Consider the following 27,902-nt stretch of genomic DNA (forward strand, 5'->3'; position numbering starts at 1 on the left):
AATAGGATTGAAGTGATATTTGTCTTAAAAAAATCGGTCGTCTGGCAAAAAAAAGAAAGAAAAAAAAGCCTGACGATGTGCATTGGGCCGCGGCTCTCTGACGCCTTATTTTCTGGGTCCTGGCCTGAAAAGTTTGGGAACCCCTGCACTACACGACTAAGGTACCCATGATAAGTACTCGCTATTTGCATATCAATAGCGCCGGTCGTCAGGTGTGTTAAATACGCTCTCAGATACATTCACACCCAACCTGTTGTGAAGACATGTGTTACATTCCATTCGTAGAGGCAATCAGGCACTGTCTCCAGTCTGCGCTCAAGCGAGGGGACATTAAATGCGCATTCGCGGGAGCGCGCGCACGCGCCGGGAGCGCGCGTGCACGTGGTGCGTGCAACCCCCGATGATTTTAATAACGCACCACTGGGTTTCTCTATGACAACACGTTTAACACAAATTCACTCAATTATTATTAATTTACATATACCTATATATATATATATATATATATATATATATATATATATATATATATATATATATATATATATTGTTTTTTTTTTATTATTATTATTATAATTTTTTTTATTATAAATGTTTTCCTCTGTAAAAAATGCCAGTGAATTTTTTTTTCTTCAAAAATGGCCAAAATTGACAGCTCTGAGCAGGCCTGCACTGCAGTAATGCCTGCAGTAATTATTCGTGCAGAATAACTGCACAGGTTGACCCAGGGTTAAATAAATAATAAATAATAGCCAATCAAAATAGGCTATTAATGTCATCTAAGCACGGTCTGTGCATTTAAACTCTTGCCATTGAATGGAGGGTTGAATGATTGACAGCCCTTGACATCCAATACACGGAGGTTGAATGATTGGCAGCCTTGCAAATCCAATCAGAGTATGGCTCCTACGACTGCAGCTCTGTAGCTACACGGCTGTTTCTCCCCTTGCGGGATTGATTGATTGAAAATTTTATTAACAGAGCACTGAGAGCAGCAATGTTCGAAACCTCTATATTAGTGTATCTAACATTTAGCACTTTAACACTTTCAGTGCCACCAGGGGGCGCACGACTTAGTGCTTGAATGCCACCATCGGCGCCAATGTTAACGTTAATATCGCCTAATCTATGTTTTAAATTATGGCTATGTGTCTAATCTGCCCGTCGCTTATCAAAGAATCATTTTCCAGTCAGTGCTGTCAAGGCAGATTGGTTTTTTATCGCTTCATTTCCGTTTGAGAGCATTTTGAAAAGCACCCGTTTTGAGGTAAAAAAACAGCCCATTCAGTGATAATCGCCTTTTACTGGAATATTCCAGAACGTTGATATTTGTCGGCCTATTTATGAATCGTTTTCAAATAAACGCTAGATGATCAATAGTATACGTGCACGCACGCACGCACATTCGAGGCGCGCGCTGATAGCTGTTTTCATTTCCTCATGGATTTTACAGTGAAACCGCTGGAGCACATATCAGAAAAAAGCTTATATCTTCATCAAAACGAGTCTGATTATCCTAACACTGATAACATAGATTCCTTACCTGACATCAGATGGTATCCAACTGGTATATTCCAATTCCTAATCACCATTCGAAAAAAATCGATAAGTGTATAGATCTAACGTGTATACAGTAGAACTCATGATCCGCGGCGCTCAGAGGATCCAGAATGAACTCTGGTAACCCAGGCTGCATCAGTGGACTGGAAAATGTGGACTGGAATATTTTTTTCCCCCCATCCATTTTCATTGAGTCCATTCCAAAATACCTGATGTCATCTGGGAGACGATAGGGGGCGCTTTTTTCACATCTGATCGCCGGCGGCCCATGGGTAGGCTAGGGTAGGCTTGCGTTATGCAATATGATTTCAGATCGCTTTATAATAAAAAAAAAAAAAAAAAAAAAAAAAAAAATCTCGTGAGTGGCTTTCAACGTAACTATCGTAAACACGAGTTTAGCCGTGAGTGGCACTCAAAGTGTTAATAGCAACTTATTTTTCGCCAGCGGGACATTTACTGAGGACCAGCACAACACACATGTGGATATTATGATTTAACAAGTCTATCTTTCCAGGAGGATGACAACATTATTGCAGGTACTGTAAGCACTAAGCAGGCAGCCTAGCAGTTTCTAGCTTGGATGCTAATAACTACTAACGTTATCACACTAGCTTGGATGCTAACTAACGTAATTAAGCTGGTCATGGTTCATGGTGAGCTGTTTGTGTTATAACGAGACAGCAAAAAAATTTATGAATGAATGAAAACTTTATTTGGGTGAATCGCTTGGGTGACTGTCTGAGTGACCACCTGTCGGGAGTCGGAGTCCCGAAAATGGAACATGTGTCACGCATCAACAGAACAATGTTTAGTGGATTTCGACAGCATCCTCACGCAACTGAAGGATCGATTACCGGTAGATCACAAAAGACTGCTGTTTGTTGCATTGCTGGATTTGCAACTGCAGAGGAGGTCATTGAACGTTTCATCAGAAAAGAGCGAAGGATGGATTTCATTTACAAGGAGCGACAGGGACACTATTTCCTCCTAAGAAATAACGTTGTCAATGGTGAGTGAATTTTTTTTTTTTAATATTTAGTAGCTGTGTGGGGCGGGTCTGTGTTGATTATGATTTAATTGGCTGTATTCTCTCTCTGCGTTGGTATGCGTTCTGCCTTTCTGTGGTATAACGAGCAATTTCTTTTGGTCCGCCGTGGCCCCCTCCCTCCCTCCTTCTCTCTCCTCCCCTCCTCCTCTCCTCTCCTCTCCTCTCCTCTATCAGAGTTTCCAACGCTATAGGTCTATATGACAGGCGTTGTACTCTTAAACAGTAATGTATATTTGTAGATCTGGTATGTCATAAATGTCTGAATGTAGCAGTACTGTCTATATCTCTGTATATCATATATAGATGTAGCAGTACTGTCTATCTGTATGTCATGTTATGATGAATTGAAAATGGGGGACCCTGATGTAAACAAGACGAAAGTCTTTCTCTGGTCTGCATCCCCTTAACAATTGTGTGTATTGAGCCGTACTGTATTGTACCCATTCTGCAATCTGTTAAATAAAGTTTTCATTCATTCATTCATTCATTCATTCATTCATTCATTCATTCATTCATTCATTCATTCATTCATTCATTGTCCTTGTGTTACATAAAACCCATCTGTGGCTTCGTGCAGAGGAAGGTGGTAAATACATGTTAAGATATTCCAATGTACAGTTTTGCATACCATTGACTCAGAATGGTCTGTTTTATTGAAATCGTCACAGCAGTATAGTTTGTTTATACTTCAGAAGTATGATATTTAAACATGGTCCCCAAAATGAATGGAAGCGAATGAGGAGCCTGACACCTGGGAGGAATGGGGGTGTTGCAGCGTTGGGGATGTTTACAAAATATAATTTAATATATAATATAATATAATAATTTGTGCTTCACCTAAAAATTTGGTCAGCAGCCTCCACTGCCATGTACACGTCAAATTACTTCCCAAAGGTCAGTGAATACCACAACCACAACACCAGAGGGAGCTCCACAAATCATGTGAAACCCAGATTCGGCTAAAAAAGGGACAGAACACGTTTCGCAATTATGCCACATCAATGTGGAATGCCCTACCCACAGCTGTAAAGGAATGTGAATCACTACCCACTTTCAAAACCACTCTCAAAGAGCACCTACGGGGGACTGCAATTCGAAACTGGCCCCTGTAAATGTCCTAACCCAACCCCCTCCAATGTACAGTAAATGTCCTAACCCAATAATACACAAGACCCTCTTCTTGGGACCAAGTAAGGTTTTGTGGATAATCCAATGTACAGTTACCCCACCCCCCACCCAACCACCTCCAATGTACAGTCCCCCCCCCCCCCCCCCACCGACCCAACCTCCTCCAATGTACAGTTTCTTCGTCAAATGTATAAGTACTCTCTTTTTTTAGACTATTTTTGTATCACAAACAGTACTGTATTTGTAAATCTGGTATGTCATAAATGTATAGATGTAGCAGTACTGTCTATCTGTATGTCATGTATGTCATTATATGTTATGATGAATTGAAAATGGGGGACCCTGATGTAAACAAGACGAAAGTCTTTCTCTGGTCTGCATCCCCTTAACAATTGTGTGTATTGAGCTGTACTGTATTGTACCCATTCTGCAATCTGTTAATAAAATGTTCAATCAATCAATCAATCAATCAACACTGTCTTTTCATAGGCTATGTTGACAATAAGAAAAAGATTTAATGACACTGGCCTTGTGAAAAAAAACATTAAAAAGATGAATGAAAGTCAGAACTCATAGGTCACTCACTTGAAGTAATACTTCTGTAGCAGAGCGTGGTTCTCTTGGAAGAGCCGCAGGTAGCTTTCTAAGGAACTCTCACTCAGTGCTAGGTATAACCATGCACGACCTGTAAAAAATATATAGAAATAATGAGGCATACCCTCCACTTCAAATTAAATTCTTAATCAAGTCTCATCTTCCATTCCAAGTGTACTTTCCTGTTGCAACTAATAAATAGCTCAAAACTATGCTTAAGAAACGTGGGATAAATACAAACTGCATAGGACCAAGAGGATAATTACTGTAATCCACCATAACAACTAGATTTCTCAAGTGAAAAGGTGCTATAGATAACATTCAGCCACTAGATGTCACAATAGAGCACCTGCATGTCAGACCAAAACAATGGTCTGCTTACATAGGATTACATAGGGTACAATGATTATTGTAATTATCGTATGCTGTACCATGGAACTAAATATCAAACTGTCAAACTAGTTTATACAAACTAGTTTATAATAGTTGTCAGAAACATATTTTAGGTTCAACTTTAGGTTGAAAACGAGAAAGTTGAAAAGAGAGCAAGCCATTTTCATTTTGAAAATGAGATAAGAGAAACAGGGACCTCTTAACTAGCAGCATGCTTATCCAATCAGGTGCAATCCAAGTAGGAAGGGGATACATGCATTCAACATGCACATAACATGTAAATAACAACAATAATTTCTTTAAATAATTTGTCTACATACAAATTGTATCTATAGCACCCTTTTTTTTTTTAAGATTTATTTTTTGGCGTTTTATCGCTTTATTTCTACTGGGCAGTCCAGTAGGGAGAGACAGAGGAGGAATGGGAGACAGAGTGGGGGGGAAGACATTCGGGAAATAACGACGGGTTCGGGAATCGAACCCGGGTCGCCCGTGTCGCGGCTGAGCGCGCTATGTGGTTCGCCACTGGGGCGCCCCTATCTATAGCACCTTTAACTTGGAGTTGGCTCATTTTCACTTGCACCACAGTACATGTGATAATATACAGAAGCATGAACGTGGGGTGTTGCTGATAAAGAGCTAGTACACTCAGTCAACCTTCCCCAAGTAAATACAAGTATGACTGCCTTGTGAAACACCATTTAGCACTCTAGTTACACAATGCTGTAACCAGATACAGCAGTGTCACAGTGTTTGTTGGTGGTTGCACGTGTGGGTGTATGTCTGTAATGGCTGGGCTCTCACTTCGTCCTAGGTTGGTTGCTATGTGCTGAAGCTCTTCTATCTGTCGGACGGCCTCTCTCCTGGTGAAGTGCAGGACAAGGACCCAGTAGCCTGAGGAGATGTCTTGGAGCCTGCAATGTAGAGAGCAAAGACAGAAACACCATGAACATGTGGGCCTGAGGGCTAAGACATAGACATAGGTGTAGCCTTGGGCACTAAACCTTTTTCATCCACTGGCAACAGTGGCTGTTGTTCCAATAGACATGATCCTTTTAGGGCTGTACCGAATGTCATTTTTTAACATTCGAAGCGTCTATTGAAGTATTCGAACGAAGCTTCGAATGTCTGTATAAAAAAAAAGAAAAAAGAAAAATAATTGTATTTCATAAAAAAATCTTTTTTTTTTAACTAAATCCTCAATTTAAATAAAGTGATTAATCTGATTAAATTAGTATTTTTTTTTTTATTAAATCAACTTTCTTTAATGAATATAACTCAGTTTCGTCAAATATAAATAATCCAATAAGGGCACGGTTGGTACGAAAGTGATGGTGACGTCTTATAGTATAATATTATAATATTAGTGTAGCCTAAACTTTATCTGCAACTGTGAAGAAAAACCCCATTGGTTTAAACAGATTGAATAGACATATACAAAAAAGATTTAAAAATAAGAAAAATAAATATATTTTAATTTTATTTCAAATGTTGATTTAGAATTCGAATGTCAACATTATGATCGAAGCTTCGAAGGTTCGAAGCATTCGGTACAGCCCTAGATCCTTTAAATACATTATGGTTGTTTACCTGCCAAATAGCTGGTAGAAGATACAAATGTACCGACCACAGCCAGAATTTACAAGCCTTTGCTGGTGGATGCTGCTAATTCCCAACCCAATAAGCCCAATTCAATGTTAATTGATCAGTCATAGACATTGGTTGAGGATAGAGGTTGACCAATAGTGGATCTTTATTGGCCAATATAATAACGATAGTTTGGAGCAGGAAAAAGCAGATGGCAGATTAATCTACCACAATTTATATATATTAAAATGGTTTTGGTGTTGAAAATTAACAATCTTTAACTTTACTTTGATAACTGTTGAAATTAACAATTTGTTGTTTTAATGTAAATGGTAAATTTATATAGAGCTTTTATCCCATTCACTCACACATTCACACACCGACGGCGGAGGCAACCATGCAAGGTGCCAACCTGCTCATCGGGAGCAATTAAGGGTAAAGTGTCTTGGTCAAGGACTCTTCGACACGCTGCCCGGGAAGAGTGGGAAACAAACCGGGAACCTCCGGATTACCAGACGACTGCTCTACCTCCACTGTCGCCCCTTTAGCCACTGTCACCCCTAATGTGCAAAATAAAGCTTTTTCAATAGCTTCTTTGTGTTTTAGACTTGTGCAGAATCGTTCTTTAATTTTGAGAAACCTCTACCATAAATAGTTTTGGTCTGTTGTGTTTTAGTTACTCATGGAGAGGTTGTAGTAATGTTATGTTGGCTGTCGTCTCAAGCCGGTGATAAGTGACCACGGAAACTCTGCAGACATTAAAGTCTGCCTGATATCAAGACACAAGAAGATGTGGAAATGTGTGATTTGGTGGATTATTGGAATAATGTTCTCAATGGGCGATGCGTTGTTCGGTTTGATTGATTGAACTGACATTTTATTAACAGATTGCAGAATGGGTACAATACAGTACAGCTCAATACACAATTGTTAAGGCGATGCAGACCAGAGAAAGACTTTCGTCTTGTTTACATAAGGGTCCCCCATTTTCAATTAATCATAACATATATGACATACAGGTAGACAGTACTGTTACATCTAGACATTTATGACATACCAGATCTACAAATATACAGTACTGTTTACGAGTACAAAAGGAGTCTAAAAAGAGAGTATATACATTTGAGGGGGAAGAAACTGTACATTGGAGGAGGTTGGGTAGGTGGGAAACTGTACATTGGAGGTGGTTGGGTGGGTGGAGGGGGGGGGGGGGGTGGGTACGTGGGGTGGGGGAAACTGTACATTGGAGGGGGTTGGGTTTGGACATTTACAGGGGCCAGTTTCGGATTGCAGTCTCCCGTAGGTGCTCTTTGAGAGTGGTTTTGAAGGTGGGGTAGTGAATCACATTCCTTTACAGCTGTGGGTAGGGCGGTCCACATTGATGTGGCATAGTTGCGAAATGTGTTTAGTCCCTTGTTTGAGCCGAATCTGGGTTTAACATGATTTGTGGAGCTCCCTCTGGTGTTGTGTTCGTGGTATTCACTGACCTTTGGGAAGTATTTTGACATGTACATGGGTACCTTAGTGGTGTAGTGTATCTTGTAGACCAGGCCCAGGCTGCGCAGCCATCGGCCACTATCCGAGCATGTCCCTGCGTGACTGGTGGAGGCTGCGCAGCCATCGGCCACTATCGGAGCCGAGTTCCACAGATAACGATAGTTTGTAAAACATGCTATTGGTAATCGGCCAAAACAATTAATCAGTCGACTTCTAGTTGAGGATGGCGCTCAACTCTCAAGTACATTTCTATGGGCTCATTTGTCTGTATGTAGAACAGCCTCGCTCTCACCCATAGAGCAGAGCATGGTCCAGGTGCTCACAAAGCCTCTGTAGGACCCGGTCGTGGTTACGGATGGCCGGAGTTTCATCTTCACAGGCCGCAAAGTAACTCTGCAACTGTAAGGCAGACAGTGAACAAGAGAGCTGTTAAGAACAAACCGGACTGGAAGTATGGAAAAATCTCCCAGGGCCATGACACACAAGGAGGGAGGCTGTATTCGCTGTTTACAACTCCATTTAATTAACAGAGAAATGTTTGTCTGAGAGAAATAGCTTGATTGCAACAGTAAGACAAACTACCTGATAGCACTATAGTACAGTTTCTGAATGCTGCCATTACAGGAAACAGGCATTATGCCAAACCTATTGGGGTAGAAGAGCAACCAGGCATTAAACATGCAGGACTTGAGCTTCCTAATTCAATCACCTGATAGCCATGTGACCATGGAAGTGGGTAGGGGAAAGGGGAAACATTAAAAGATAGGTTTGCCTAAACATAATTGGATTTCGATATCCGTAGCTTGCCCAGTAAAAGCCAGTGCATTTGTAAACATTGACAAAGACGGGAAGAGAAACGGGCAACGCTGACTTATCGGTTATACTGGCCGTTTGTTTCCCCAACACTAGCCCTTGCTAAAGAACCCGCCTTACATGAGAACATGCTATAATATTAAATCGGGTTGTTGTACAAATGCTGCACTAACCGCATGCATGTTTACAACAGCCGCAGTGAGGACGCGGGGCTTGGTTGCCATTGCCACCATTGTTCAACACACCGTCAACATAATGTACAAAACAGAACAGAACCTGATAACATGACAATACTTGAAAATGGGCACAAAGCGTCGCGGGTTAAATTCTAAACTTAGTTAATATCATCATCTGAGGCGACGCCCAGTGTGACTTCTTCAAACGAGCTGGAATGTTATTGTGTTTCCCCTCTGGTCACTTGACTCGGAAGTTACCGCTCTCCGACACAAAAAGATGATAATTAATAACTCATGTGGGGATGATGAATTTAGCTAACGTTACACGAAATAGCTCACAGTTAGCTCAAAACACGAGCTTACCTTCTTGACGGACATAGAGATGTTCTCCAGTATTCGGTCCTTGACTTTGAGCTGGTCCATCTCTCGGGTCTCCTCGGCTCCTGCAGCAGCTGTCAGCTGATCTCCACAGCGGGTTACTGAGCTGCTAGCTTGATAGCGTCACGTTAGCTAGATCGCTAACGTTAATGCTAGCTTATAATCGAAAATAACTGTCTGACACGCACATTGACACTGAATAAAACAGTAGCAATAATCAGTTAACGTTAACTCCTATTATATAGCTGGCCGCTATGATATATGCGTAGCAGCTAACGTTAAGTCACTGGACTGTCTGCTTGCTATATTACAGACGTCTTCATCAAGCTAAAGATGTTAGCTAACTTAGCTCGGAAGTTACAGTTGCTCACTTACTTTTATCTTGAATAATGTATCCCCACCTGCACATTTTCAATGTCGCTTGTCGTGCTACCGTGGATTTCTTAACGTCACTTTTTTCGCTTCTTTGCCAGCATAGCTAAATTCCAACTTCAAAACACATTTCATGACTAACGTGTTTGTTTCGCCAACCTGCCCCACAGCTTGACAGGAGCAGCTAGACGTGCACGTTTGATTACGTCACTAGCCAACCCGTAGCTGAAATTATTATACTAATCACAAACATGACTCACTTTGTTTGTGCATGCTGGAAGTGCATGTGACATATTACAACTTCAAAAGGTTGAACTCTAGACGAAAGTCTCTCTGGTCTGCATCCCCTACTGTACCCATTCTGCAATCTGTTAATAAATTCAATCAAATCAACTTCCCCAATTTTTTTGTTGCAAACATCTGACAAGACAGGAAACATTCTAGAGTGGAATGTCAATATTTTATTGTGGTTTAGGGTGTAACTTGTTGCAGACATGTTACAGTCTTACCAAAAGAAAAACATTTGATCAAGCTTATTCAGTGCATGTAGTTACCACATCAACATTTCTCAACCCTCAAAATGGGAAACAAATACATTTTGTATCAACATGAGATGTTCCAAGTGCTCTACCTGATATTGGGATCATGAGCAAAGCAACTCCATACAAATAGTGACTGAATTCACAATGTGTGCAGGCATTTACATTTTTTATACACAAGAGTTGCATTTATAAGTACAAAAAAGGTCAACCGACCATGGGACAAGGGCTGAGCGACGCTTTTGGGTCTCCGAACCATTTATTCTGTGAACACTCGCCACAACAAACAGAACTGATATTTTCACAAAGGTTTAGTCCTTCAAGTCTCTGCCAGAAGATTCAAGCCACAAACACCCTCCATTTGAACCTCTCACCCAAGACCACCAAACTTAATCTCTTTATCTTCACCCCCCCCCCTCCTGTTTATCTGCCTTTTAGTCAGACTTCTCCTTCTCTTTCATGTGTAGGAAGACTATGCTGAAGACGAAGAGGCCTGCCATCATAGAGAAGACGCTGGCGTAGTAGGGGAAGGCCGAGGGGATGAAGCGCTCATACTGAGTGTGCTGCAGTGGACGCACTGACACCTAGGACAAGGAAAACAAGATGGTAGAGGAACAGTTCAGAGTACGGTTCATCAGTCAAGGTTCCTACACATTCCCCATTTCTAAAATTACACTTCTCCAGACCGTTTTTAATATAAACAGTGGTAATATATTAGGGTGGTCAACTCTCTGATGGGCTCACCTGAGTGGATGAATACAGGTGTGTGAATCCCAGCCTGTTGTAATCCACCTTAAACTGGAACACTCCATACACATCCGGCAGCTTGAACTGGATGCTGTATTTGCCTCCTGTCAGGAAGATATCATGACATTTATCTCATCTACAGCACCAGTATATAACTTCTGAGGCACATAGAATACGAGTCCCCAAGATCATCAGGATACTACACATCGGCGGCTGATTGGCGCAGTGGGCAAGGCGCTCGCCACTAACGCAGGGGACGCTGGGTTCAAGCCCAGCTCTCGGCGTTGCTACCGGCTGGCCGGTCGTTCATACTAACACAATTGGCAAGTGTTAGAGGGTGGGAAAGCCGGTGGGTGGGGATTGGACGTTGTGGACATCTAGCTTTCATAATTCTACATGTAATTCATGTATTCAAAAACAAAAAGTAGTTGGTATGTAGTACTACACCCACTATAGCTATAACTCCTACCTTTTTCCCTGAGGTATGTCCTGACAAAGGGGTCGATTCTCACAAACTCCAGTTGAATATCGTCTCCATCGAAGGGAACCCAGCGACCCTCCGCAAGCATCTCAATCACGATGCTGTACTCCTGTATGGGAGAGATTTTCTTTCATTAAAAAAGGTGCTATAGATAACATTCAGCCACTAGATGTCACACTAGAAATGGGGAGTAGGGAGGGGACATCCACGCAACATGTAAACAACAATATTCATTTTGGAGGGGGCAATACTTTTATTATGCACCTTTCTAAAAGCCCTGTGGATATATTCTTTTTATAAATGATTACTCTACATAACAATTGTTATCTATTGCACCTTTAAGCAAAAACACAGTTCCTCGTTTAGGTAGGTTTAAGATGCAGGATGGAACATTCAAACCATAAAGAAATATCTGTTCAAATGTTATCATTGAGACTGATAAATACAGCTCCTCTGTTAAAACCCCGTAATCATAGAACACTGCTTTGCCGTGCGATCATGCTTTCAAAAGCTGGTGTCTAGGGTAGTAGGGAGGACTCTAAAAACCAATGTTGGAACACATGCTCAAACAAATGTCTTCCGGAAGCCAATAAAAAATCCTGGAAAGTTACATGCTGCACTTTAAAGGTATAATCTGTAATGCTGTCAAACTGTGACCTGTAGGCAAAAGAGCCCCTCTTGGTATTGCACTTTGTTTACATTTCAATTTTGTTTTGGGCTGATGCGTGCGTTAGAGTTGAGTGGAGATAGGGGAGGGATTGCTATTGCTGGCCACACCTCAGACTCTGCCAAGAGAGGTCACACTATAATACGTTACAATATATATATATATATAAATAAATAAATCATATTTTTGACTCACAACAAGGTCGGTGATGGTGTAAGCGGCTGGGGGACTGATCTCACCCACAGGGTGATGGGTAACAGCTCCCACCCTGAGAACTCCGGCCTCCTTGAACACCCAACTAGACAGGGCTTCGGCCAGCTCCATGTTACCGGTCTGGTCATAGCTGCACAACAGAGCATCAAACTTTACATTAATTTCAACGGGTGAAAGTGGCTAATGGATTCAGAATGTCACCAACTAATTAAATGTCTTCTATTTATCCAACAACAGTCCTAACTTTCTTTCACAAACACATTCAAGTTGGGCTGTGAGGTATAACCAATATGAAGGTATACAATCATCCACAATACATACATATTGATGTTGTAAAAAAAAAATGAAGAAACCCACTAAAGAAAAAAAAACACACTGTAGCCTATATTACAAAGTTAATCAAAATAAAAATTCTTGCAGAAGTATTACAAAAGTAAAAGAAAATACCATGTTGCATGAAATAGCACCATGGTATTACAAAAAATAGTCATTCATCAGTCATATTGCTTTGTAATTCATACTGGAAAACAAAATGCCATTCAAACAAAAAATAAATATTGTGATATGATATTTTGGCCATACTGCCCAGCCCTAATTAAAAGCAGACAGAAGATGTGCATAATAAGGGTGGAATGTGAAGGAAGTGGTAAAGCTGGTCCAAATATCACTTCACCAGGTTCTGGAAGTTAGTACTTAAACGACCCAGAAAGATTCCCCACAGATGTATAGCTGTAAATATCTTGTTATTTAACTAACCACAGAGCAGTCCTCTCTAATGAATGTCAAGTCTATTTTCCTTTTAACTCTCGAGTTGGTTCCCATTTGGGGGGAAAACAACATTGTTTTCAGAGGTCAGCATTTTAATTGCGCTCTTAGCGGTGCACTAGCTAAAAGTTATTACTGACGACACCATGGAGTCAGGAGAGGGCTGGGTTTCACTTGCCGCCCCTTGGGAACTGTCATTGTATCTCTTTGCATATGCCAAGTTCTAATGTCATGATGAAGATGATGTTATACATATTTCATCACCTGTATGCGAGGAGGTTATTGAAGTGGAAAACATTAAATTTAATAATTTTCATTGAGTAGATAAAAACCTTCCAAATACCAACGTTGGTAACTGAACCTCAGCCAAACAAAATAACCATTCACATATCTGAACAGCTGCAGCCAAGTCTAGAAGGTGGTGGTGAGGAATAAGTCACTGGGCAGCAAGAGACGGGGAGGATTACCTCTTAGAGCCGGGCGTGGCCTTCTGCACTGCGGAGTTGAAGAAGGCGTCACTGAAGAAGTGGAGGGAGCCGCTGAAGACCACCCTGGCGTTGTTCCTGGCCTGGAGGCCGGCTATCAGCAGGGTGTTCTTACCAACAGCGTGAGGGTACTGGAGAGACGAGACGCAAGCAAAGCGGAGACAAAACACAGATTAATGCCCAAATGCGTGCGGTATCTGAACATAATATGGGGAAAACTGTGTAACATAAAGAATGTCACAAATACACATTCATTCACAACACTAACCCCCACTGCCCTAGCATATTCCACATTATTTCGAGCAAGAAACTGAGGGAAACATATGAATCCCGTATCGAGCAGCTGAAAGCCAGCAACTAAGAAAATGACGATGTAAGGACTGCCACATCGCCGGGGGGGTTGCTAGCTAGCTGCGCTAACATTAATTGGTTACCGGTGCGGTACCGACATTAGCGCTGCCAAAGATAGGAGGGTAATGGCTAGAAGGCATTCACATAACAGCAGGCAGAAAAACAACACTGTGCGTAGTGGACTGTGGACTCCAGGATAAACCCAAATGACATCATGGCAGCTTTAGGAATGTCTGCCATTGATCAGTATGATGCCGCATAATAACAAACAAAGGGGGTCTAGTTTGAGAATTACCACCACACCACAATTAAGACTTTGAGTGCCAACGACGAGATTTCTCGTTAGTTCATGCCACCCGTTGAGTGCCAACGAGACGAGAGATCTTGTTTGATCGTTTTTATTTTTTATTAGCGGTTTCCATTCATATTTCATCAATCTAGCCTCCCGTTACCACTGGGACTCTGTCTGAGCTCCATTGGGAAAATACCGCCCCCTATCGTCTCTCTCTGTGGTACTGCACCCCTTTGGATTGGATTGAATGAAACGCATGGGGGGAAAGAAATCCTGCTTCCACATTTTACTTCTCAGGCATGTAACTCGAGCCGATCGGATTCATTGTGGACCATCAGAACAGCATGGAATCGGTGTTTCGACCACCCAGCGTTGGATCAATAAACGCGATCAATATTTGGAATGGCGATCAGGAATTGGAATAATCTTCTTTGACATCTGATCTGAGGTAAGGAATCCATTTTTTACCAGTATTGGGATAATCAGAGCTTTTTTCACCTATATATCAACATGGGCCCTGATCAGGAAATGGATAATCGATTTTTCAGCCCGCTTCTATAGCGTGCATAAGTACACATATACTATCAATAATCTAGCGTTTATTTGAAAACTATTCATAAATAGGCCGAAAAATGGCAGTTTTTTGTGTATTCCAGTATATTCCAGTAAAGGGCGATTATCACAGAATCTTCTGAAATTTTCTGGAACTTTCATAAAACGAGCGTTTATCAAAATGGTATAAAACGGAAATGAACCGATTAAAAAAACAATCCGTTTTGACAATGTTGACTGTTGACTATCCTATTCTCCCTATACATGCTGCCCCTTGGTCTGATAATTAAAAAACACAACATCTCTTTCCATTTTTATGCTGACGACACTCAGGTCTATCTCCCCATGAAACCCAACAATATAAACAATCTTGACAGTCTTCGTTCCTGCCTAGACAACATCAAATGCTGGATGGCACACAATTTTCTACAGCTCAATCAGTCAAAATATGAAATCCTCCTTTTCGGCCCTCCGAACCAAACCAGTGTCATTGCCAGCAGCCTGGGTAACCCGTCTCCCCTAGTCAAGCCCTTTGTTAAAAACGTGGGCGTGCTCTTTGACCCAGAGTTTTCCTTCAATAGGCAGGTAAACTCGGTGGTGAAGGGGTGCTTTTTCCAGCTCCGGTCCATAGCCAAGATGATCAAGGCCATTCTCTCCCCCTCAGACCTGGAAAGAGTAATTTACGCCTTCATATCCTCACGCTTAGACTACTGTAACTCCCTATACCTGGGGCTAAATAAATCCACCATATCCCCTCTACAACTCCCCCAAAACGCTGCCGCTAGACTGCTCACAGGTACCCGGAAGAGAGCTCACATCACCCCTGTACTTGCCTCCCTCCACTGGCTCCCGGTGCGCTTTAGAATAGACTTCAAGGTCCTCTTATTGGTTTATAAAGCCCTAAATGGTAAAGCCCCTGCTTACCTAGCAGACCTCCTCACCCCCTATACCAACGCCATGGCCCTCAGATCGGCTGATAAGGGTCTCCTAACCACTCGTAGGTCTAACTTCAAGTCTAGGGGGGGGGACGTGCTTTTGCGGTCGCAGCCCCTGACCTCTGGAACAGCATCCCCATGTCCATTAAATCTGCCCCCTCCATCGAGTCTTTTAAATCAAAACTCAAAACCCACCTATATCGCCTGGCGTTCCCCGACTCACTTTGACTCTTGCCGTACTTGTTGACGTGTTGTTCTGTTTTTCCTTCGTCTATCCGTTGATTTTAGTTTATTTTTCTGTTTATTTTATACTTTTCTTTGTACTTAGCTATGTGAAGCACTTTGGTTGACAAGCGTCATGTTTAAACGTGCTATACAAATACATTTTATTGATTGAAACAAGTCATTGATAAGCGACGGCCATATTATACACAGCCATAATTTAAGATATAGTTTATGCGTTCGCAAATATGAGAGCTCCATCATTGAAGTGGGCGTTGGCACGCAACGGGGTTCCAGGGCACCGGACCTGTGGCACAGAAAGTGTTAAGACTCACTCGTTGGCACATTTATTTATAACTCATCCTTGACCTGCTTCCCTCTTACCTTTGTGGGTATATCTCACATAAAACTAGTAAGTATGGTTTGTGCTCAAACAACACTCGAAAACGTTCACACTGAACTTGGCAAACAGGTATTTATGTTCGCTGCCTCTGCAGCCTGGAACCACAGATTTGCAGCTAGATGAGCGGATTCCAATTAGGACATTAAAAAGTGTAGTGAAGGATTTGGAGGCAGGTTCAATTGGAATCTCCATGGAACTCACCTGGTTAAATAAAGGTTAATGCGTCTGGAAAGTTGCTGTGGTAATACCTGAGAGATAGGTCTGTCTGGGAAGAAGGAGTAGGAGGTGGAGGAGCCGGTGAGGATGTCCAGGACCAGAGGGTTGTCTGGGTCGGCCACCATGCTGGAAGACGAGGAGGATCAAAGTCAAGGTCAAGGTAGAGATGGAGAACATCAGCATCACTAATCACCATAGTCATGTACGGGGAATTAGTGCATTATGCTTATACACACATAACAATGTATTCACAGAATAATGACTCACCCGACACCCTTGAACAGAATGGGTCTGTCGGTGGGTTTGCCCACAATAGTAGGGGCTTTCAGCAGATTCTCTGGGTCAGCAACGATGAGGGTGTGCTGGAGACGAACAAAGTCAACCGGTTCTTACATGTTTATACACTCCCGTCTTCCAAACCATCAATCTCAATCTCCAGTGTAGTCTCAAGCAATCATTTCACATTTTTACAGGGCTGTCAGCTGAAAACAATATGTTCTACAGAAAAGGTTTGCCGATGCCAAGGAGAGTTATGCCTACCTCGCCAGGATCAGACACGTCGTAGTTGTGGTGATCGATGACGGCAGTCTTCTCCTCATCAAACTCAATGCCACACTCGCTACCCAGCTCCCTCAGAGGGTCCCCTGCACCACAGAAGATGGGCCAGAATATTACTAACATTTTATTACCACTATAATAATGTAATAACAATAGAATGAAACATAATTATTCAACAACAAAATGGGTAAATAAAACAGTAGATAACTGAAATATTGGAACAACGATGTGAGGCTAAATAATAATTCAGTCTTGTGTGTACTGTATGCTGCCCACTGTCAGCATCTCTCCCATATCCAGTTGCCTTGTAGATGTAGTCACAAATGAAAAGTTGACAGTAGGGTAGGCTGGTAAAGATATGCCTCCTAAAGTGTGTAAACGGAAGTACAGGCTACAGGCTTTCCGGTTTAGCCAAAACCAGTATAGAAACGTGTGAAGTGCACAATATTTCCTCGTTTAAGCCACTGCAACGGCTTTGCCTGCAGAATTTACTACATGACCGGGACGTTCTAGCTTGTTTGCCGACAGGATTGGGGAAAAGTTTGGTCCGTTCGGAGGCAGCTTCCAGGGGTTAGTACATACACCGGAAATTCTACCCCATACACACTTTCGGCCGTAGTTCTTTACCAGGCTTTATCTCATGAAGGAGATAAAACTGGGAACGAGGTTAACAGTAGGGCAACAAAGTATTGTCTCGTTTGTGTAGTGGTAAAAAAAAATTATAGCAGTGCCGTCAACATTGTGTGAGTTGTGTCTACATTGTGCGAGTACTGGTATTGTGTGTGGCATTCACACCAATGAGTACCACAAGCCTCAGCTTAGCAAACACTGTATTTTGGTTAATTGAAGAGTCACTGGAGAGACACTTTATCCCCATAAATATACTGGTGCAGACTAAAGTTTTAAATGTCAAGGATTGCATTCATGTAGTCCATTGCTGCTTTACACAGACCAATATCAGAATTGGCAGCAACCAGGACGTTGCCTCCACCGTCAATGAAGGCTGTGATCGTCTCAACATTGATGTTTCCTCCAAAGTCTGAAAGGGGAGAGAGATGAATGAATGAAAGTCTCCTTGGTTGTATTTACAATAGAAAACTCTCAAGTGGGAAACGTGACTTTCTGTTCAACTTCAGTCAAAAAAGAAAAAGTACCTTCAACTGATGGTGAGAAGATAACTAGATGGTCATACAGAAACTGTCCATATTTTATAAGAGAAAGAGAAGGATCGTCTGCCGTCTTGATGGTTAAGTCAAAGCCACGATCTGAAAGAAGAGACAAGGCATCAGAGGTTTACTGGACGGGGCTATAAACACAAGCGTCAATTAGCCTACAGAATCAGCTCACATCGGTAAACATAAATGTATATTAACCTACAGACTGGGGTCTCGTGCATCACTCGTGATCATCATCATAATACATTTTGGAGCAAGTCAGTGCACAAAACCAAATTAATTTGTGAAGAAAACATGGAACGGGTGCATTGTGAACGTAACCCCTGCTAGAACGCCTTCGAGTTTGCTTGACAATATGCTGCAATCTAGCTACTAGCTAGGTTAGCAAGAGATATATTCATGGTAAAACCGTTGACGGTTTGTTAGCTACTAGGCTAAGGTAGCCCCTTCCGTGACTGCGATGCGGAAGGGGCTACAAGCATGTTTGCCTAGTCGCATGGATCATTCCAAGAATGTCGAGAAAGCGCTAGAAGGAACACCATTATAGATTAGAACATTAAGAACACGTAAAATGAGTAGCTATGTAGGTAGAACACAATTTAGGGTGAGATACTAACCTAAATGTCCCACTCACCTGCCAGACTGCGGAAGAAGATTGAATGGGTGTCGCGGATGTTCAAGTTGTCGAGCAGCACCAGGGTCTTTCCGTCAGCCCACGCTGTGTGCATCAAGGATGCCAGCGTTAAGAATAAAATAACAGTGTTGCTCATCATTCTGGACCTGCCCTGGGTCGAGAAGCCGGCCCGTTTTTTGGAAGATAATAGAGAATGGGACCGGCCCGTCGGCATAACTGCTGTCAACGTCGCCATTTTTGCTGGAGAAGGCGACGTCAGCGTTAGCTGGAAGATCAACTTTGACCTCGCGATTCACCCAATCACATACATGAACGCGTCGCTCGGGCTGTAACCCGATAACCTCGTTCCCAGCTTTATCCCGAGAAGCTAGCCGACCAATAGCACGCGAGTATAGAAGCCACCTGCGTGATGCTAGGCTGGAAAAGATCAGAAAAGATATGCCTCCTAAAGTGTGAAAACGGAAGTACAGAAATACCGGCTATAGGCTTTCCGTTTCCGGTCAGCCCTGACGCGTTTACAATAGTCGCCATGATTGATTGAAAAGTTTATTAACAGATTGCAGAATGGGTACAGTACAGTACAGCTCAATACATACAATTGTTAAGGGGATGCAGACCAGAGAAAGACTTTCGACTTGTTTACATCAGGGTCCCCCATTTTCAATTCATCATAACATATATGACATACATATAGACAGTACTGCTACATCTATACATTTATGACATATCAGATTTGCAAATACAGTACTGTTTGTGATACAAAAGTGTCCAGAAAAGGAGTGTATATACATTTGGCATAGAAACTGTACATTGGAGGAGGTTGGTTGGGTGGGGTGGGGTTGGGTGGGTTGGGTGAGGGCTGTACATTGGAGGTGGGGGGGGGGTTGGGAAGGGGACACACACACATTTTACACTGTACATTTGAATATTGACAAAGCCTTACTTGGTCATTTACTGTACAACTAGGTTAGGACATTTGTAGGGGCCAGTTTCTAATTGCAGTCTCACGTAGGTGTTTTTTGAGAGTGTTTTTGAAGGTGGGTAGTGATTCACATTCCTTTACAGCTTTCGGCAGGGCGTTCCACATTGATGTGGCATAATTGCGAAACGTGTTTAGTCCCTTGTTTGATCCGAATCTGGGTTTTACATGATTTGTGGAGCTCCCTCTGGTGTTGTGATCGTGGTATTCACTGACCTTTGGGAAGTATTTTGACATGTACATGGGTACCTTGGTCGCGTAGTGTATCTTGTAGACCAGGCCCATTGCAAGTGTCAAGCCATCGGCGTGATTACGAAACCTAGCCGCATTAGACGTTTTTTTGTGTACAAATATTATGTGGAATACCTTATTATAATGTATGCTGTTAACATGTCTATGAAATAAGAGCCGAGATGACAACATGACAAACGGGCTTGACATTGAAATGTGACGATTCTTTGTCTTTATTGATCTATGGATTAGTTACAGAGGTTTCAAGGAGTGTTATTGATATTTCACAAGTTCATAAGTTGCAGGAATTCATGTTCTAGACAAAATAATAACACAAACACTCTGTCAACGATGACATAACTGCTCCTACTGCTGACATTTGACTGCAAACAAACTGGGATACAGAAAGAAAACAAAACGTGATTCTGGTGTTGATTGAATCCACACCTTTTCTCAACAGCAGTAGGACTTCTTTTTGAAGAACATAAATATACAAATAGCCTACTAAACATGCACAGCATTTTAAAAGTCTGCCAGTACATTAATATAAGACAAACCTTCTCACTCAAATGTCTACCTCTACACATAGTAATGTAGATAGGTTATGTACACTGTGCTTTCATGAAAATATTTCACCTACTGCAGGTATAGCAACATTTTAAATTTTAAAAATTACATAAGTAATTTAAGTGAAATGGAAAAATAATATAGACAGCTTTCATGTAATAACGTCAATTGGTAAGAATGGGAGAGTAAAAATACAGTGGGATCTACAGCTTGTATATTCAGAACCATGTCCAATTCTGTATACAATAAACACCATTAAGTTCATCACTACAGCTCGACGGAATTATAGAATTCCAAATTCCATGTTATGAATCGATAACATTTGCCAAACCACAAACAATGTAGCTGAATGTCATGGTCCATGATCACACTGTGACTGAGAATTTATCTTAGAAAAAAATCATCACATCATAAACACAGTTCAGGATCTTTCCCTCCCTGACCATGACATATCTCACGTTACCTTTTCTGATTTCTATCAGATCTCTCACGTTTGCCACACACAATCCGTTTGTCAAGAGTAGCACAGGCTAATTAGCATAAGACTTTTCATTAAAATGCTGATTTCCGGCAGTGTTTTTTCCATAATATTTATATTTATAACTATGTCTCTGCTTTCATAATATACACGTCTTACTGAAGAAGTCAGGAAAACAAATATACTTTGTAACACTTTACAATGGCCTTATTCCAGTGTATTAACCTGTATACATTTGATGGTGATTTTCTGAAGGAAACATGGTTTGGCACCATTTGATAAGATGAGAAGTAGAGGAATGAGAAAATATTGGTAGAAACCTTAAGTTCTCACTCTCCTCCAACTCAACAGTACAACTCAACAAACTAACAGCAAGCGATTTTATAAAGCTTTTCCTCTCTACGCCTGACTCTCCCCCTCCATCTCATCCTTCTCACCCTCCCTCTCCACCTCCTCCCGCTCCCTCTCCACCGCCACCTCCACTGCAGCAATGGCTTCAACTCCATCTCCCCCCTCTCTCTCCTCTCCCCCCTCCTCTTCCCCCTCCCCTCCTTCTTCATGTATCTCCCCTACCACCTCCCCCTCTCCTTCCTCCTCCCCCTCTCCTTCCTGGGTGCGGAAGATCAGCTCCCCCTCCTGGATTATGTGCTCGGTGGCGGGTTGCCAGGTGGTGGTGGTCGTCTCCCCCTCGGCAGTGGTTGCCGTGGTGTACTGGTAGAAGTCAGAGTCTGCCTGGAACATGACCAGGGCCTGGGCCGTGTGCATTCGTACATGTTGCGCCAGAGAGCCGGCGTCCAGGAACTTGTCACCACACGAGTCACAGGCGTAGAGGATCTGAGTGTTGGGGTCTGGGGAGGAATGCACAGAAAGGACAACTGAGAAGCAGAACTGGAGATATTGTGAAAAGGTGAATCTAAAATGTTGTTATTTTTAGATGCAGGAAAACACTGCCATCAGAAGACATTTGACCATATGTTTTGTCCAACATTGTTGCTAGATAATAATAATAATACACTTTATTTGTATAGCACATTTCATATAAGAATTGCAGCTCAAAGTGCTTCACAGCAGCAAAAAAGACAGGCACAAAATGAGCACATGCAGAAACATAAAAATCACATCGTTTTTCACGCCAGGATTGATTCTATGGCAGTTTTATATAATATAAATAGTCTTCCTTCCTGTTTCATACCCACGGCCACTTTGACCCTTCAAACTTCCCTCTCAGGGCAAACCTCCCTCTCAGGGCGCAGTTCCCCGCCTGGGACAGTCTTTTTCCTGCTTGATACCCACACAGTTCAATACCTGGCCATCCAGGCCCAGGCTACATCAGCAGCCAGCCACCATCCAGGCCCAGGCTACATCAGCAGCCAGCCACCATCCAGGCCTCACCAGTAGCCAGCTACCATCCAGGCCAGCAAGATGACTAATAAAGAACTTAAAAAGGACATTGAAGAACTGACTTGGCCAAAATGAACATTCAGATGAGCAACATTATGGACCTCATGAGAGAAATCAAAGAGCTCAGGAAGAGGAATGAGCAGCAGGAAACCAGAATCAACTCCTTGGAAAATCGCATGGCTGACTTGGAACAATATTCTAGAATGAACGATGTGATAGTGACTGGAATGAAAATAAAACCGAGATCTTATGCCAGAGCGGTGGAAAGTGAAAATCAACAGGACAAAGACGAGCACAACGATTCAGCAGAGGCCTAGGTGAAGAAAAGCATCTCGATCAAAATGGATGACATAGAAGCATGTCATACAATTCCTGTAAAAGGTGAAAGAGGCCAGGTAATTAATCAGGTTGTGATCATTAGGTTTGCCAACAGGAAAAATAAAGTTAACCTACTCAAACAGGGCAAAAACCTCAGGGGATCCGATGTTTACTTAAATGAGCATCTTACAAAAAGGAATGCTGATATAGCAAAGAAAGCGAGATTCCTAAAGAAAAAAGGGGAAATACAGTCCACATGGACACACAATTGCAGTGTTTATCAAATTGAATGGTAGTCCTGAGAAAGCAAGAATTGAATGTATCAGGAGTTTGGAAGATTTAGAGAAATATGAATGAGGACAGTCACTCACAGACTGACTTCCTGAATCCCAACTATGTCGATCAAACTTCCATAGAAGGGTCTTAGAATAGCCCATTTAAATATTTGCAGCCTTAGGAATAAGGTGTATGACTTAAGTTCTGTCTTGCTTTAAAACAAATAGCATATTGCTGCTATTTCTGAAACACATTTAGATTCCTCCATTGATGATACCAAAGTAGCAATACAAGGGTATAATATATTCAGAAGTGACAGGGACAGCCATGGGGGAGGTGTTATGTACAAGAGCATATACCGGTTAAAATAAGAGATGACTTATGTGTCCTGGGACTGGAAGCACTATGGCTACAGATACATCTGCTTTATCTTAAACCAATACTAATCTGCTGTTGTTATAGGCCACCCAGCTCAAACATAGAATACTTAAGAGAAAATATGTACAATATTTCAAAATGTCACTGACATGGGAAAATAAATCTATTATTTTGCAGACCTTAAAGGGGAGATGAATCGTTGAACAATATGAGCCTAGTTTGTTTGTTGTGTACCTTGGGTAAGACAGGGTCCTATAATCAAATGTGAAATCCTGCTTATTTGCCTGAAAACTAAAATGACTTTTTTTTGCACACCACGTCTCACTGCTGTCATTCTAATTGGCTCAAAGGCATAGGCCACTGGGTTTCGGATACTCTCTGTGGGTCTGTCCAGTGTCCACCTCGTCAAACATGTCCAGATCCATTCTAGCTACAGCCTCTAGGTCAATAGCTACAGCGTGCAATTCTTTGAGGTGGGAGGCTCCGGGCGCACCATCTCCGTGACGTCAGCATTTAACGTGAACAAACATGGCGGCGCACTGGTTGATAAATTCTACACGAAGGGAAATAACTAATGTATTTTTCTTAGAAACGGCTTATTTTTATAACGTGATTTTTTCGGTGGTTTATCTAAATACTAATTTGATGCTATGACTATGTTTATATCGCTATTCAACATCTCCCCTTTAATGTTGACTGGTTTTCAATTACCTGTGCCCTTAACACTTTCAGTGCCCAGCAGGGGGCGCACGATTTAGTGCTTGAATGCCCACCACCCACTTCAATGTTAGCGTTAATATCGCCTAATCTATGTTTTAAATTATGGCTATGTGTCTAATCTGCCCGTCGCTTATCAATGACTCATTTTCCAGTCAACATTGTCGAAGCGGATTGTTTTTTTATCGGTTCATTTCCGTTTTATAGCATCTTGAAAAGCCCTCGTTTTCAAGGAAAATAAAAATATTCCATAATAAACGGAATGTTCTAGAATACACAAAAAATATTTCAAATCTTTCGGCCTATTTATGAATCGTTTTCAAATAAACGCTAGATTATCGATAGTATATGTGTACGTATTAGGGCTGACCCCTATTAATCGATTAGTCGACTAATCGGTCGAAAGGAGCCGTAGTCGACTGGCCAACCTCTTAGTCGAATATAATAATAAAAAAAAAAATATATATATATATATATATATATTATCATTCTTTCCAAAAGAAAAGAGGCCTAGAAGCGTGGCTAACGCTAATGGCATGCATACCAGAGGCTAACTGCCTACGAAAACAGGCACAGAGGCACTGAAAGAGGATTTCACCCATCTAATGAGCACACTAGACTAGACAAATATCAAGATGTATCCATCAGTGGACCAATTGCATGCTTTTGCAGAGGACAAGAAGCCTTCAGTCGACTCCTTCAGACATTAAGCACCCCCCACAGCCCAAATGGAATGATAAAAAAAATAAAAATTTTGGCCAATTCTAGTCGACCATCCAAATCCTTAGTCGGGGACAGCCCTAGTACGTATGCACGCTGGGGCCGCAATCTGATATCTGATCTGATATATTTCCTGATCGCTCGCACAGCCAAACAGCCATGACACATAGGGGAAAAGCTTATATCTCCGTGAAAACAGGTCTGATTATCCTAAGACTGGTAAAATAGATTCCTTACCCGAGATCAGATGGTATCCAAAAAGATTATTCCAATTCCTTATTGCCATTCCAAAAATCGATCCTTTTATTGATCCAACGCGTATACTGTAAAACACTATTACACGCTGTTCGGAGGCTCCACAATGACTGGGATCATCTCCGGTTACATGCGTGAGAAGTAAAATGTGGATTCCGGAATTTTTCTCTCTCATCCATTTTCATTGAGTCCATTCCAAAAGGGTGCATTACCGTCTGGGAGACGATAGGGGGCGCTTTTTTCACATCTGAGCTCCTGGTGGGGCTGGTTTCCCAACGGTAGACTCGGTTGATGAAATATGAATTCAGATCGCTAATAAAAAAAAAAATCACGCTAATTATCGTGGTGGGCATTCAGGGGGCGGGCTGCTAACACGTGTTATGTCGTGGCTGGCATTCAAAGTGTTAAAAAGAGACTGAATGATATAGCCTGTGTATGTAGTTTACAACAAATTGTAGACGTACCAACTAGAGTAAGCATCAATAGCTCTGGAGCCATCTCTTCAACCTGCATAGATCACTGTTTTACCAATGCCAGTGAAAAATGCTCCAAAATGGTGTCAGTTCAGGTGGGCTTTAGCGATCATAACATCATTGCTATGGCTAGAATAACAAAGGTCCCTAAAGCCGGCCGTAAAGTAATTTACAAAAGAGTTTCTAAAACATTCAGTCAGTTATTAAATTTTAGCTTATTTCCTAATACCCATTCAGAAATTATCATCAACTGACATCAACTACTGTAGGTGTCCTGTTTCTCCAAGCAAGAAGAATGATCTCCAAGCCTGACTTAATATTTTCTCCCTTTGATATGTATACATGTTCAATACATAGTCAGAAAGACCAACTAAGTTTTTTAGACGATTTATTAGGATATCATGGTCGATCATGTCGATCGCTGCACTTAGATCTAATAGGACCAGAATTGAGACTTTATTTGCATCCGAGTTGATTTTGAGGTCACTAATTATTTTAGTAAGAGCAGTTTCAGTGCTATGGTGCGTTCTGAAGCCTGATTGAAATTCCTCCATGATGTTGTTTTCTTAAAGGAGTTTATTTGTATTGAGACATTTTTTTCAAGTATCTTGCTGATTGGGAGGTTGGATATTGGCCTATAGTTGGTCAGTACATTACTGTCTAGTTTGGGTTTCTTTAGTAAGGGTCTTACGACGGCTGTTTTGAATGCATCTGGGAAAATGCTTGTCAGAATGGTTGGAAATACCATTTAGCCTTGTAGGAAAATATCCCTTTTTGGCAAATGTTTTTTATTGTAGACATTTGTATTTGTATGTGCTCATCTAATATGCACCTTGTCTTGCCTGTCTGGTCTGTTCCCCAATCCCTACTGTCTCCTGCTCTCTGAAATTGCTTCCTAGGGCCCTATGTTGCAGAGAGCGGAGGCAGGATGGTGAGGGGAATGGATGAAAGGGTTAAACAATTTGTGATTTGAAGTTAGAACAACTCTGGATTAAAAATATTATGCTTACTTTGTTGTGGATGGAATTAGCTTGTTTGTAAAATAAAATGTTATTTGTTAATAGGGTAGAACCCTTGTCTTTAGGGGGAGGGTGTGACGACCCCCACTTCACCTGCAAATGGGGAGTCTTCTGACTCAGGCCATGTCCCCACGTATCTGGATCTTTTGCCAAACGGATATTCTCAGGCTCCGTTTAAAAAGAAATCCTCGTCCACACCTGATCCAGACGCAAACACATAAACGCATATGAATTGCTCCAACAAGCATGCGGGCCAGTAGGTGGCGATAAGCGATATCCCAAATACCATAGTGGTACGAGCGGTCAGGACGACGGAGAAACGATAGGAATTGTCCATTGGTTCACCCAGCCCACTTGACCATTCCTAGCATTTCCATTGGCTATATTGACATACATAATAGTGGAGGATTATGCAGTCCAGAGGAAACAACCAATCTAGATATGTCACGATTCAATGCTTTACTTCTGCGCACTGGGAGACGGAGAGATACAATGTCAATGTTGAGATCACAATCTCCGGATTCTGAAACTAAATATGGCGAGTCCTTATCACAAACTATATATATACTAATTACAACAAGACATTCATTAATTGCATTGTACTGTTCACGTGTGGTGCCGTCGTCGCATATATAAGTAAGGATAGTTTGAATGACATTTCAGCACCAAGGCGTCCACCGAAGTTATTATTACTTCAAAGCGCTACTGCCTATATGGATCAAACAAGGTGTAATAAGGATGTTTTATGTGGTGGTAGTTTCTCTGTTAGGACATTATAGCTGAAATATATTATATAGCTTAGCTAGCCTATAGTCGGTCTGATATATATAACATAATATACAGATAGACAGTACTGCTACATCTATACATTTATGACATACCAGATTTACAAATACAGTACTGTTTGTGATACAAAAATAGTACAAAAAAAAGAAAGAGAGTATATACATTTGACGAAGAAACTGTACATTGGAGGAGGTGGGGGGGGGGGGGAACTGTACATTGGAGGTGGTTGGGGGGGGGGGGATGGGTAGGCGGGGTGGGGGTAACTGTACATTATCGACAAAACCTTACTTGGTTCCAAGAAGAGGGTCTTCTCGTGTATTACTGGGTTAGGACATTTACTGTACATTGGAGGGGGTTGGATTAGGACATTTACAGGGGCCAGTTTCGAATTGCAGTCTCCCGTAGGTGCTCCTTGAGAGTGGTTTTAAAAGTGGGTAGTGATTCACATTCCTTTACAGCTGTGGGTAGGGCATTCCACATTGATATGGCATAATTGCGAAACGTGTTTAGTCCCTTGTTTGAG

At 41.8% G+C, this 27,902-nt stretch overlaps 3 protein-coding genes across 5 annotated transcripts in view; all 3 read right to left on the reverse strand.

Annotated features, from left to right (window-relative positions):
* Window positions 1-9,700, reverse strand: part of plekhm2 (pleckstrin homology domain containing, family M (with RUN domain) member 2) — a 49,485-nt gene extending 39,785 nt beyond the window's left edge. For all 3 annotated transcript variants that reach the window (XM_084334143.1, XM_084334142.1, XM_084334141.1), the window contains exons 1-4: window positions 9,160-9,700; window positions 8,100-8,206; window positions 5,528-5,637; window positions 4,322-4,421 (exon numbers count right to left, since the gene is read on the reverse strand). In XM_084334143.1, the coding sequence (XP_084190269.1) occupies window positions 4,322-4,421; window positions 5,528-5,637; window positions 8,100-8,206; window positions 9,160-9,219 (377 nt within the window). In that variant the 5' untranslated portion in view covers window positions 9,220-9,700. The remainder of the gene's footprint in view (window positions 1-4,321; window positions 4,422-5,527; window positions 5,638-8,099; window positions 8,207-9,159) is intronic.
* A 284-nt stretch (window positions 9,701-9,984) lies between these two features.
* On the reverse strand, window positions 9,985-19,111 carry ddost (dolichyl-diphosphooligosaccharide--protein glycosyltransferase subunit (non-catalytic)). The gene is made up of 11 exons (XM_084334216.1): window positions 18,782-19,111; window positions 18,127-18,237; window positions 17,925-18,011; window positions 16,955-17,058; window positions 16,682-16,776; window positions 16,447-16,540; window positions 13,426-13,574; window positions 12,176-12,323; window positions 11,302-11,422; window positions 10,830-10,936; window positions 9,985-10,669 (listed from the first exon to the last, which is right to left on the reverse strand). Exons 1-11 carry the CDS (start codon window positions 19,014-19,016, stop codon window positions 10,520-10,522), a joined length of 1,401 nt encoding a protein of 466 aa, XP_084190342.1. The 5' UTR covers window positions 19,017-19,111; the 3' UTR covers window positions 9,985-10,519.
* Window positions 19,112-20,910: 1,799 nt separating this feature from the next.
* Window positions 20,911-27,902, reverse strand: part of zbtb17 (zinc finger and BTB domain containing 17) — a gene marked incomplete at its 3' end in the record, with an annotated part of 50,672 nt that continues 43,680 nt past the window's right edge. The window contains exons 14-15 of the mRNA XM_084333453.1: window positions 21,610-21,884; window positions 20,911-20,934 (exon numbers count right to left, since the gene is read on the reverse strand). Of these exons, the coding sequence (XP_084189579.1) occupies window positions 20,911-20,934; window positions 21,610-21,884 (299 nt within the window). The remainder of the gene's footprint in view (window positions 20,935-21,609; window positions 21,885-27,902) is intronic.

This window comes from Notolepis coatsorum (assembly GCF_963971535.1).
Source record: "Notolepis coatsorum genome assembly, chromosome: 17".
NCBI classification, from domain to species: domain Eukaryota; kingdom Metazoa; phylum Chordata; class Actinopteri; order Aulopiformes; family Paralepididae; genus Notolepis; species Notolepis coatsorum.